The sequence below is a fragment of the Tamandua tetradactyla genome, chromosome 22, assembly GCF_023851605.1.
Source record: "Tamandua tetradactyla isolate mTamTet1 chromosome 22, mTamTet1.pri, whole genome shotgun sequence".
NCBI classification, from domain to species: Eukaryota; Metazoa; Chordata; class Mammalia; order Pilosa; family Myrmecophagidae; genus Tamandua; species Tamandua tetradactyla.
Genome location: NC_135348.1, coordinates 47,074,196 through 47,086,673, shown reverse-complemented (window position 1 = coordinate 47,086,673; position 12,478 = coordinate 47,074,196). Strand labels below are relative to the sequence as shown.

At 48.5% G+C, this 12,478-nt stretch overlaps 1 protein-coding gene and 1 long non-coding RNA gene across 4 annotated transcripts in view; both read right to left on the bottom strand.

The window, feature by feature from the left end:
- Positions 1 to 3,267, bottom strand: part of ANXA5 (annexin A5) — a 30,255-nt gene extending 26,988 nt beyond the window's left edge. The window contains exons 1-2 of the mRNA XM_077140164.1: positions 3,125 to 3,267; positions 2,955 to 2,996 (exon numbers count right to left, since the gene is read on the bottom strand). Coding sequence (XP_076996279.1) covers positions 2,955 to 2,963 — 9 coding nt within the window. The 5' untranslated portion in view covers positions 2,964 to 2,996; positions 3,125 to 3,267. The remainder of the gene's footprint in view (positions 1 to 2,954; positions 2,997 to 3,124) is intronic.
- Positions 3,268 to 4,102: 835 nt separating this feature from the next.
- The window catches only part of LOC143666380 (uncharacterized), a 28,850-nt gene continuing 20,474 nt past the window's right edge, over positions 4,103 to 12,478 (bottom strand). For 2 of the 3 annotated variants that reach the window (XR_013167581.1, XR_013167580.1), the window contains exons 2-5: positions 10,530 to 10,655; positions 7,622 to 7,770; positions 4,759 to 4,882; positions 4,103 to 4,537 (exon numbers count right to left, since the gene is read on the bottom strand). This is a non-coding gene — a long non-coding RNA (uncharacterized LOC143666380). The remainder of the gene's footprint in view (positions 4,538 to 4,758; positions 4,883 to 7,621; positions 7,771 to 10,529; positions 10,656 to 12,478) is intronic. The other variant, XR_013167582.1, reaches the window with a different exon arrangement.

The window sequence follows — 12,478 nt, the reverse complement described above, 5'->3', positions numbered from 1 at the left end:
TGACCAGAAGGGGGAAGAGAAATGGAACAAAATTAAGTTTCAGTGGCTGATAGAGTTCAAAGAGAGTCGATAGGTCCTTCTAGAGGTTATTCTTATGCATGATATGGATACCTATGCTGGTCTGAAAGGATGTATGGACCCTAGAAAAGCCATGTTTTAATCAAAATTCCATTTTGTAATGGCAGATTAATCCCTATTCAATACTGTATGTTTGAATCTATAATTAGATCATCTCCCTGGAGATGTAGCCCAATCAAGAGTGGTTAAGCTGGATCAGGGGAGAGAGACGTGTCTCCGCCCATTTGGGTGGGACTTGGTTTTCTGAAGTCCTCTACAAGAGGAAATCTTTTGGAGAATGAGAGATTCAGAGAGAGCAGAGCAGAATGATGTAGCAACCAGAAGCAGAGTCCACCAGCCAGCAACCTTTAGAGATGAAGAAGGAAAATGTCTCCTGGGGAGCTTCATGAAACAGGAAGCCAGGAGAAGCTAGCAGATGATGCCATGTTTGCCACATGCCTTTCCAGATGAGAGAGAAACTCTGAACTTCATCGGCCTTCTTGAACCAAGGTATCTTTCCCTGGATGCCTTAGATTGGACATTTCTATAGACTTGTTTTAATTGGGACATTTTCTCAGCCTTAGAACTGTAAACTAGCAACTTATTAAATTCCCTTTTAAAAGCCGTTCTGTTTCGGGTATACTGCATTCCCGCAGCTAGCAAACTAGAACAATATCTCTTTTCAGTTTTTGGTGCACTGGAGTAATTAGAGGAAAATGTCTGAAACAGTTGAATTGTAATCCAGTAGCCCTGATGCCTGAAGATGTATGTATAACCACACAGCTTTTATGCTGTGACCGTGTGACTGTGAAAACCTTGTGGCTGACACTCCCTTTATCCAGTGTATGGAGAGATGGGTAAGAAAATAAAAACAAAAAATACACAAATAATAGGGTGGTCAGGGGTTTGGGGTGTTTTGAGTGTTCTTTTTTACTTTTACTTTTGTTTTTATTGGTTTTTTTTTTGGAGGAATGAAAATATCATGATATGTGAACTACTGACTATATACTTTGGATTATTATTTAGTATGTGATATATTTCAATACAATTGCATTTAAAAATAAATTGGGTAGATGGAAATAATAGCAGTCAGAGAGGGAGAGGTAAGGAATATGGGATTATTAGTTTTTTCTTTTTCTTTTTCTGGTGTGATGCAAATGTTCTAAAAAATGTTCACAGTGATGAATACACAACTATGTGATGATATTGTGAGTCATTGATTGTACACCATGTATGGACTGTATGTGTGTGAAGATCTGTCAATGAAAATATTTTTTAATTGCATTTTAAAAATTCAACACTATCTCTTGTAACATAACTTGTAACTTTTATGATGACTGAAAACTGCGGTTTTGATAGAAAACAGTCCTCGTATTACATTGTGATAGAGATCGGGTACATAATTTTATACTGCACGCTCCCAATTCTCCCAGGTTTTGTATCTATAAGGGCCTTTACACTACTAACATTGATTGAAATTATTAATATGAATGTCACAATTGGAAAATATGTTCATTTAAAGTAATAATATTAACTTTGGCAAACAGTCTGCATAATTAAAAGGAATTGAATGAAAAACTTCAGAAGTCACTGGGTAAACTTGCAAAAGAGATTCAAGAAACAGGCAAATGGCCAAGGATGAATGAAATTATTCTCAGGCATCTGCTAAATCACCATGTACATCACCACAACAGTACGTCAAGGGAAGAAAAATATTTTTTAGGCTAAGAAAGTTAATTCCACATAAAAGTGTCCTTTATATGGGAGAGAATCTAAACCAAAGTTTCCACTTGAAGTAATATGAGAACTGTTTTACTTTAAGATTTCTTAAGTGCAAAAAAGGAAGTAAGAATGGAAGTACTGTATAAATTTAATAAAGTTACCAACTCATCTTACTCTGTCCATTTTGTCTTGGAATGGACTGTGGAATTTTACTCAGCTCTGATCAATCTGATAAAAAGAGAACTCCAATGAGAAGGGCATTGTTTGACCAGGTAAAACACTTGTTTAAAAAAAATAAGCTAAAATCTGACAAGCCAGTTACACTGACAAGATCTGTAAACTAGTTTTGGGGTGGAATTTGCAAACACAGGATCATTTTATTAACAAAGATTTCGTAACGGAGAACTTGTTAACGACCGCTATATAAATCAAATAATTTTCTCTTTCTACATCTTTTATAAATATTTAAAAACCGCCGCCCCCAAAGCCAATATTAGGTAATCAACTCTGACACAGTCCCAGGACAAATTCAGACATCGTCCCACAAGTTCATTTCTTAAGAAAAACAGTTCTTCGCTGGAAGACTCTGCGCGGAGAAACAAAGCCCATGCTGAGGGTCACTCCCCTTCAGGAAAGTGGGGCTCAGGGCCTGTGCAGAGCTGCAGGGGCGCTCCGGGAAACAAGGCCCCCCCGCAGCACAGGACGCAGAAACTCGGCCACACAACCAAGGAAGCCGACAGAGACGGCGCGGCGGCCTCGGGGACCCCACCCAAGCGCTCCCGCTCCGGTTCCAACGTCAGCTTCCCTGCGCACTCGGGAGCCGCCTTCCCTCTTTCTCCCAAGAACAGGCGGCCCTGGGGAGTCCCTTTCCATCCAGGTTTGGATGCGGCCCGATTCCAAGGTCGGTAACCGCTCAGGCAAACTCACGCACAGAACGAAATGAGAAGGGGGGAAACGAGAAGAAAAGGGAGCGCCGGAGAGTCGCCACGTCACCAAGCGCTGCGCGACGGCGCTGCACGGCCAGGACGCGCCAGGACGCCGGAGCGGTGGGCACCGGGCAGCCAGGGCCCCCCGCTCGGGCTCGGCTACTCCACAAACTCCTCCCCGCGCCCCCGGGTCTCCGCGTTCGCGCGCGGCCGGCGCAGCCGAAGTCCCGGCCGCTCGGGGGGCCTTACCTGCGCCATGGCGACGTCTCAGGTGGGGGAGGTGACGCGAGGCTGCGAGAGAGCGGAAGCCCAGGTGAGCGAGCCGGCCCCTGGCCCTGCGCGGCGCCCCAGCGCCCCACGCGCGCCCGCCCCACCTCGGCCTCCCCGGCAGGCCCCTCCGCGAGCGCGGCCGCACTCACCGGGACACGGGACCCGGCGTCCGGCCTCCGGGAGCCGCGCGGAGCAGAGCGGACGGGGCGCGGACGGGGCGCGGACCGGACACACGGAGCAGAGCGGACAGGGCGCGGACGGGACGCGGACGGGACGCGGGGAGCAGAGCGGACGGGGCGCGGCGCGGGAAGCTCTCGGCCCACCCCACGGCGCCGCGCCCCGCCCCGCTCCGCCCCGCCCACGACGCCGCGCCCCGCCCCGCGCCCCGCCCCGCCCCGCGCGCCCCCACCCTCGCGGGCCCCGCGCCCCGCCCCGCCCCGCGCGCCCCCACCCTCGCGGGCCCTGCCCGGCCGCGGCCGAGCCTCGGGGGGCCTCAGGCGCCTGCGTGGGCCGCGCCTCCTCCTCGGCTGTCCGCAGCGGTGCGGGTGCCGGCGGGACCCGCGGGCCCGGGTGGGGCGGGCGCGTGGCCGAGACGCCCGCGGGGCCCGGCGGCCTGGACGCGGCCGGCCTCCGCTGCTCTGCGAGTCGGCACGCGGTTCGCACGGCGGCGGGAGAAGCGGGAACTTCCACGGCCTCTCCCGAAGTCCGCCCCGCCTCACCGGCACCCCCGAGAGCAGATGGGGTGTGCCGGGCCCCTGCCCGCGATCGGTTTCTTTGCAAGGCCAACCTGGAGCTTCGCTGCTGTGCGGTGGCGTCCGGCTTCAGGCTGGACCAGGCCCGCGGACAGGAGTGTGCGCCAGCGCAGGGGACCGCCAGCCGGCAAAGCCAGGGTGGAAGGCCAGTGTCCTGCGCCTCAGCGGGTGGGGGAGAGAGGACGAGGCCGGAGGACAAAAGCTGGGGACAGCAGGCCCTGAGATGCTCTAGGATGGGAAGTGCAAAGTGCTGGGCTGATTCAGGAGACAGACGGAGCTGACCTTCCTTGGGCTTTCGAAGAGAGCGGTTCATGACATTTAGGCTCTCAGGGATGGATTGGATGGTTCATGGACGGCAGCCCCCCCCCCCCCCCCCCCCCCCCCCCGGTTCAGAAGGAAGGAAGCACCACCAGCAGCTGGAAAGGGAGAGCTTCTGGTGGTGTGACGCTAAGTTTCTGCTTGACCTAGGAGAGGGGAGTCCTGCAAAATGGGGGGCAGCCAGACCTTCACTAGGATGAAATATTGGTCCGTTCTGATGAACTGTCCATGTGGGACCGAAACCGCAGGTGCAGTCCATTTTCCCAGAAAGTGCCTGATGATCAGTTCTTACTGTCTTCTGGTAAATCCTGTCTCAGAAAGGGGCCCCTCGTGGCGACGGCTGCTGGAGGCAGCTATCCTACAGCATCAGGAAGAGCACTGCGGTAAGTGGAGAACAGCTGTGGATTTTGTAGAAAAAGGCCCTTTTGCCTTCAGCTGTGAGCCACGTGCTTCCTCAGGCCTGACCAGCCCCAGAAGCAGAGTGCTGGTTCTCTGGAAAGGGAGGGAAATTGCAGATACGTGAGCTTGCCACCCTCCCTCCGGCTTTCACTTTACCGCCCCTTCCCGGAGAGCCCCCTCTTTCAGAGCCCCCCCCCCCCGAGGCCTCAGGCTCCCCACTTCAGCGCCCCTCCCGGGGCACCCCACAGCCCTTTGCTCTTCCCAGGCTCACACGCGCCTCATGCCTCCCCCTCCTGGGCCTCTCTGCCCTTCACCTAGAGCAGCTTCCTTCATCCGCTCAGAGCGTTCTTTTCCCATATGCATCCACGTGAACTGCGTTTCTCGGTTGCTTCTCTTTCTATTCACAAAACCTCAGCGATCCTATACTCAGCACATGGGCTGTTCAGGAAACCGAAGCCCAACGTGGGTTAGTGACTTGCTCTCTGAACCCACAGCTAGTGAGAGAACAGCAGAACTATTAGTCCGAGGGCCTTGTTACACCAGGTTGGTGTATGACACACTGTCAGGTACCAGGAACAGTTCTGGGCACGGGGGTAATGAGACAAAGCCCCGCCATCACAGGTCCCTTATTGTTGTGGGGGAGACAGACAATAAAAAAAACCTCTAATAGACCCCGTGTAGCATGTGCTATAAAGGAAATACAGCAGTGCTAGAGAATGGGGGGGGGGGGGGGGGAACACTGCCTTTCCAAGAGGACTTGAGCCAAAACCTAGAAAGTATGCTTTGCTTTCCTCTTTGCTAAAGCAAATACCATGCAATGGGTTTGCTTAAACAGTGGGAATGTATCAGCCCACAGTTTTGAGACTAGGAGTCCAAATCAAGGCGTCATCAGAGTGATGCTTCTTACAGACTGTGGCACCCTGGACCAGCTGCTGCCCATCCCGGTCTCTCCTGTGTCCCCTCGTACGGCCCCTGCCCTCTCTCTTCTCTGTCAGGTTCCACTGACTTTCGGCTTCTGGCTTCCCATGGCTTCCTCTCTGTGTGTCTGAATTCCATCCTCCTATAAAGGATCCCTGTAATGGGATGGAGGCCTGACGGAGGTGGGTCACACCTGACCTGACTCTCTCTCCTTTGATCGTGCTGTCATCAGAAGTCCCTCTCACATGGGCTCACACCCACCAGGCGTGAATTAAGTTTAAGAACACATTTCTCTGCAAAGTGATGCAATTTCATTGTGTTTTATAACTGCTTACTGAGCATGTGGAAAATGCATACGTAAGAGATTGCACTTAATATTATAGGTAAAGCATGTATGCAAATGCTGAAATAAGAGATCATGAAAGAAATGCAGTTACCATGCAGTCTGTTTCAGAGGACAGACTGATAATATTAAGTCGAGGGGTAGGAAAATGGATTGAAGTGGCATTTGAATTAGGCTTTGACAAAGGGTATTTTATCAGGTGGGGGGGGGAAGGGAAACTGGACAGCAAGATCAAAAGAGAAAGTGCCTCTGTCGGGTGGGGATATGGATTGAACTTTCTAAAGTGGCCAGAGTGGACTGTCACATAAAGGCTCTTCTTTGAAAGTTGTGAATTGATGGATTTTGAATGGCAGATGATTTTTACCTGCTGGGGTGCATAGATAATGGACCTAGGAAATCTCCTTTACTTCCAAAAAGTGTCCATTACCCTTGAACAAAAGTCCCAGATCAATGTCCAAAAGTTATCTTCAGAATCTGCACCAGAGTCACCTCCTAACTCTTTAAACTTTATGCATTTAAAATTAAAGTCCCTCTTATTCAGTATTACTATCCTTAGGTTGCATTAATAATAAGTATTGTAAAATAATTTGGGTTTCTTTGTTTTTCTGTTCCTAGGTACAAATAATGGATTTCATCTATTTTCTGATGAGATAATCAGGTCTCTTCCCTACCAAAAATGTTATTTTCGTTGGGAAAATTTTTGAAACATCAGAAAATTGATTGACAAATCCACTTTTTTTTTTTTGCATGGGCAGGCACCGGAAATTGAACCCAGGTCTCGGCATGGCAGGCGAGAACTCTGCCTGTAAACTCAGAATTGTTCCTATTTCACTCTTTCCCTCAATTATTTGGATCATTCAAGAACTAACGACTGATTTTTAAGTCACTGAGTTTTTTGTGTGTGTTTTTGTTTGTTTGTTTGTTTGGGTGCATCATCCAGGAAACGAACTCACTGAGGTTTTTGTGTTGCAGTTTTTACTTTTTACATCTCTCAACTCTAATATTCTGGATCATTTATTTATTGCCCTGTGGCAGAAATGTTAAACCATTTCCCTTGACTATACTGACCCATAAAGAGGAGGGGATGGGTAAAAGTCTGCATAAGTAAGTACACAACATCGTTCTCCTTATTTTAGGAGATTCAAGTCTTGTTTTAGGAGGAACATAAAATTTTCAACTAATCTAATTTTAAAATGTATTTTATTTAATAAATATATTTGTTGCAGAGCGTGGTTAAACTAGAATGAAAGAAGACAGGAAAGGGAATTGCAGGAGGCAGAGGCAGGAGGGAAAACGCCTGGGAGGTAAGGTAAAGGGGTAAAGGGGAGGGAAGGCTCTGCCCTCCGGACGAGACCTGGAGAGAAGTCACAGAGAAGTGGATCAAGTCGTGGCTCGGCCTCCTGCATGCCATCTGTGGGACGTGGACAAGTTATGTGATTTTTCTGGCCCTCAGGGCCTTACCTAAAGTGGCCATTAAGATAAAATGGGTTCATCTGAATAAGTGACTAACAAGTCATGGGAAGATTGGTTCCCTTCCCTACGGTTCTTCCTCCTTCCACACTCTCACTTCTGCCCACACCTTCAGTTCCCCCCATTCTGGTGATTCCGCCCACACCTTCACGCTAAAAACAAAAACAAAACCCACCACCTCAGATCTGAGCTCTACCCGGTCACCCGCCTCTCCAGGCTGGCAGACCCCAGCCCTCGGGGCCAACCCCATGCTCCTGGTACCACTCTGCCACCCGCATCCTCCCCCTGTCAGTCTCCCATCAGTGGCCCCTTTCAGAATACAGCTAATTTAGGTGCCCCCTCCCACACACCCCCACCTAGGCAGGCTCCAGTCTTCCCACCTGCCAGTGCCCAGAACTCCAGAAGCCCCACTGGGAATTTAGTCCCAGTAGCCCACCTGGCCTCACCGTGGTCACTCCTGAGAGTCCGGGGATGAGAAGCTGAGGGCAGGCTGCATTCCACAGGACACTGTCTCTCTGTATGGCCGCCACATCACAGATGGAGATGCTGGAATGCGGTGCTTCTCCGTCCTTGCCCTTTAAAGTGGTGACATGTTCTTGAGGAAGAACAGATGCAGACGTACTTTCAGAGCACGGTCATGGACTGGTAGGGCTAAATGACCCCTTACCGAATCCATGTGCTCACCAGAAATTAAAGGCAGAGACTCCTCAGGAGATTTTTAGCTTTAGATGTCCTTCCGTTGTTTTATTCAAAACAATATTTGTAGCTCCAATAAAAAGGAAACAACTTCCCTAGCAGGAGACCTGAATGTAGCTTTTGGGTAAATATTTAGATCTCATGGGAGTCTTTCAGACGTTATGTTTTTGGCTTGATAAAGGTTTTCAGAGCAATCAACAAAAGGAGCAATGAAAACAGTCAGCCCACCCTGGAAGGTCAGTGAGCCCGTCTCTCCTAGTATTCCTGAATCCCCGGCACCTGGTTCAGTCCCGCACGTGCTGCTGCTCTGTCCCAGCTCTTGCAGGGCGTGGGCCGGGGCAGCTCTGAGACCAAAGGACCCTCCAGGCACGGAGTTACACATGCATTTATTGGGACTTACAAACAGGAGATCTCCCATGGCGGCTGGCCATGGGCAGTGAAAGTTGGCAATTCACAGAAGTGGGTGAGAAGTGCAAGGGCTTATGAGGAGATTTCATAGGTTGTGACAACGGAGTTCCAGCTGGCTCACGACACAGGTTTAGAGGTTTGTTGGCAGCAGTGATGGGAAAAGGGGAGTTTCAGTGCCTTGTTTACGATGCCATTTGTGCATTCTTTCCCCACTGAGGATGTCCAGTGTCCTTTACTGCCCATGCTGGTCATCTAGGCAGCCACGTGCAGTGACCTGCCCCCCAGATGGGGAAATACGGGTGCTGGGTCCCCACAGGTACGTGTACACAGTGTGCACGCTCATAAAATGTTTTGAATGAACATGTGAGTTGATGAATGAATGCATGTATTGTGAGGACAGGGATTTGGGACTTTGTTTTTCTTTTCAATGAAGATTGCTATTCGCTGCAAACCGCGGATAGTTCTAATTGTCCGGAAGTATGAGAATTAAAAGGAATCCTTGTAAGAGAAAATTTTTGCTGGAAAAATAAATGTATCCTCAGCTAGGGTTTCTGAATTCTGGATAGAACCTGCCCTGAGTAGATAGAGTTTTGTTCTATGATCTAACTAGATGTGTGACTCTGGACAATTTATTTGATTTTCCCTTTGATCTTGGGTTGGTGGTTGGAATTAAGTGAGCTGACTTGTTTAATGTCTAAAAGTAATAGGAAGATTGCTTTCAATTTCTCACTCCTCTTTCTCCTTCCAAAAACTCTGAGTACTAAGTTCCACCCTCAGTTTCCTTTCTAATAGTCCAGCCCCTTCCTTCCCACTCAAAAAAATTAGTTAAGTAAGTAAGTAAGCCCTCCACCTCCGCTGTTCTACTTTTGCAGTCCTGACCCCATCAGCCAATTTCTCAGCCCCTCCTCCAACCCTGATCCCACTTCTGGGACCCTCTCAGAGCTGGTTTCTTTATCTATGGTTTTTCTTTATTTATTCAATACATTTATTGTGAATGAGAACCCATGATAAGCACTGAGGATACAGTGATTAAAAAAAATAGATACCTGAAACCTGCCCAATTAGTGCTTTCAGTCTAATGGGGCAAATGAGTAGACACAGCAGAATTCTGTTGCCCTTATAGTAAGGAGGAGAGAGTAGGGAGCAGGCGGCAGGGGCTTCCGGATGCGGCTGTGTAAAAACTACAAACAAATACAGCAAGAGAGCTTCATAAGGAGTGTGCGTGTGTGTCAGTGTTTGTGCAAGTCCATCCAGGAAGTCTGTAGAACAGAGAGCAAGGTGAGTGAGGAAAAGGACTCCGTCCTGGGAGTCAGGGTTTCTGCCCTCCAGGTTCAAACCTGCGGAGAACTTGGAGGATGCCCTTGGGTGTGACACTTTCATCTCTCCTGTTCCCTGTTTCCTCAACATCTGAAGAGATTAAACTGTGACATCAAGTTTTTCAACTCTAAAATGTCAAAGATTCTGGGGTAACTTTCCATCATCATTTCCATGTATTTCCTGTCCCATCAACCACTTAGTTTTTCCTTTTGTGTAAATCTTATTATTTGAATGGGCTGAGAATAAGGGTCAGTGGAAGAAGGAAACAGAGGAGGGATTTTTCCTGGGGATGGGGATGAAAAGGATGTGCCTCTTAAGGAATAGTGGAGGAAAATGTGCAACAGTCACTCTCTCGTACTGTCATGCTCTGAAATCTTAAAATCGAATTCACATTTCCTGACCGCTTCCTCCTCCATGTTCTGTCACCAGTCTGCTGTGATTACCCTTAGACTTCATCCAAACTGCCAGACCTTCTCTTTTCACCCACCCTACCACCCTTTCTCCTGCCGCTAGCCTCTTCTCTATGCAGTTTGTGGTCAAAGAAGCAAATCATTTTAGTCGCCGTCCTGCCATTACCCTCACCCTTTCACCCTAGTCTCCAATCCACATGACCTGCTGGCCCCCAGCCCACCCTCACCTGCTCCTTGGGCAGGCTGCTCAGTGCAGCTGGACACAGCCACACCCCACCCCAGATAGGCCATACAAAAACGTGGCCCCACCAACCTTAGCATTTTTTAGCAACCATTCAACATGCCCTCTACCAGTTCTTTTTCCATCCCTCACAAGATTTATTTTGAACTTTGACTGATCTTCTTAAATGGTAGCCCATCCCCTTTCTCCCAAAAGTTGGTATTAGCTCCTACTTAACAAGGATATTTGCCCCAACTTCCAATCCCACACCCATGAATTCCCTTTGCCCACGTCCATTCTTACCTCCTTTCTGGATCAGAGGGAGACACGTCCCTCTTCCTATCCAAACTGTAAGGTTTATCCTCCAGGATCATGATCTTGCTGTCATCTGTATTTAAACTTTTCCCTTCCACTGGCTCCTTCACTCAGCTTAAATTAACAAAGTTTATACATCAGGATTCTTAGTTGCAAGTGACAAAAACCCAACTCAAGCTAGCTTTGATTAAAAGGGATTTTTTTGGTTTGCCTGTTTTTTAAGATATATCTTTCAGGATCCTTAAATATAAATAGCAGAACCACTCTAATTTAAGCAAAAAAAAAATTATTAAAAGATATCAGTGCAGGAAATCAGGCTCAGTGGCCATGCAGGCTGAGCAATGCCTAAATCACACTGCCAATCTCTCCAGTGAAAACCTACCACTGGCACCACTGGTGCTGGGCAGAGGTCAAACCTAGAATCTCATTCAGGTTGGGTCTTAGTCTTCTTAGTGGAGCCCTTTATAAGACAATGAAGTTCAAAAAGAAAGCTACAGAGGCAAGAAGCTGAAAGCAATGAAAACTGTAAGAGGAAAGAGAAACCAGCAGATGCTGCCATGTGCCCTGCCATGTGGCAGAGGAGCCAAGGATTGCTGGCAGCTGATCTTTAGAAAGAAAGCATTGCCTTGATGAGGACTTGACTTGAACATTCTCACGGCCTCAAACTGTAAGAGAATAAGCTCCCATTGCTTAAAGCCAACCCATTTCATGGTATTTGCTTTCAGCAGCCAAGCAAATGGAAACACCTGGGTTACACAGATTACAGCCACAATGTCTCCATACTGCCAGATGTACCCTGGGTAGCTGTGCTGGTTTGAAATTATGTACACCAGAAAAGCCATGTTTTTCTTTCCTAATCCAATCTTGTGAGAGCAGACCTACCCTTAGAGTGGAAACTTTGATTGGATTGTTTCCATGGAGATGTAGCATGCCCAGTTGTGGGTGTGGCCTTTTGGTTAGATCGGATGTGACTCTGCCCCTTCAAGGTGGGTCTTGATTAGTTTACTGGGGAAGCATGTTGGAGGAAGCTGGATGGTTGGAGAATAGTGACTTCAGAGCCGACAGAGGCACATTTGGAGATGCTTGAAGTGCCAACAGAGAGAGCGGATGCTTAGACATGGACATTTGGAGATGCAGAGCCCAGCAGATGTCACCAGGTGCCTTCCCTTGAGATGCTCAGCAAGCCAGAACCCAGAGTTATGTCCTGGAGCTGCTAAGTGAAGGCCATAGAGGCTTAGAGAGGAAACCACTGGCAGCAGGAGCTAGAAGCATTGGAACCAGAAACAAGGACCAGCAGACACCAGCCACATGCCTTCCCATGCGACAGACCTCGGCCTTCCTTCAGTCAGGGTATCTTACTTATTTTCGACATTTTTATGGCCTTAGAACTGTAAACTTGTAACTTAATAAATTGCTTTTTTAAAAGCCATTCCATTTCTGGTATATTGCATTCTGGCAGCTTTAGCAAATCAGAACAGGAGCAAAATCACCTCCGTTGAGAACCATTGGTCTGTAAAAGGGGTGCCTGCTGTGCCCTAAGTCCATGTTACATTGTTACTGTGTCACCTAACCTGAACAAGCCTGTTGCAAACCACTCTTCAAAACCACACTCCAGAATGCCCATTTTCAGCTCAGTCTTCTCTCCTGAGCCGAAGGCTTGCATATCCACCTGCCTGCTGCTTATCTCTCAGCCAGCATATTCCAAAGTCAGCATGCCCAAACTGAACTCTGCTCCCTTCTAAGGCCAGCTTTTCCTTCCATATTCCCTGTTCATTTAAGGACATCAGTGTTGATCAGTCACTCATGCCAGAAACTTGGAAATAATTCTGCATCCTTCACTTTCCTTCAACGACACTCTCGCCCAATGTCCCTTCTGAGGAGTTACACCCTGACAGTCCTTTCCTGGTCCTGTATTAGCTCCTCTCTACCCAGGTTCT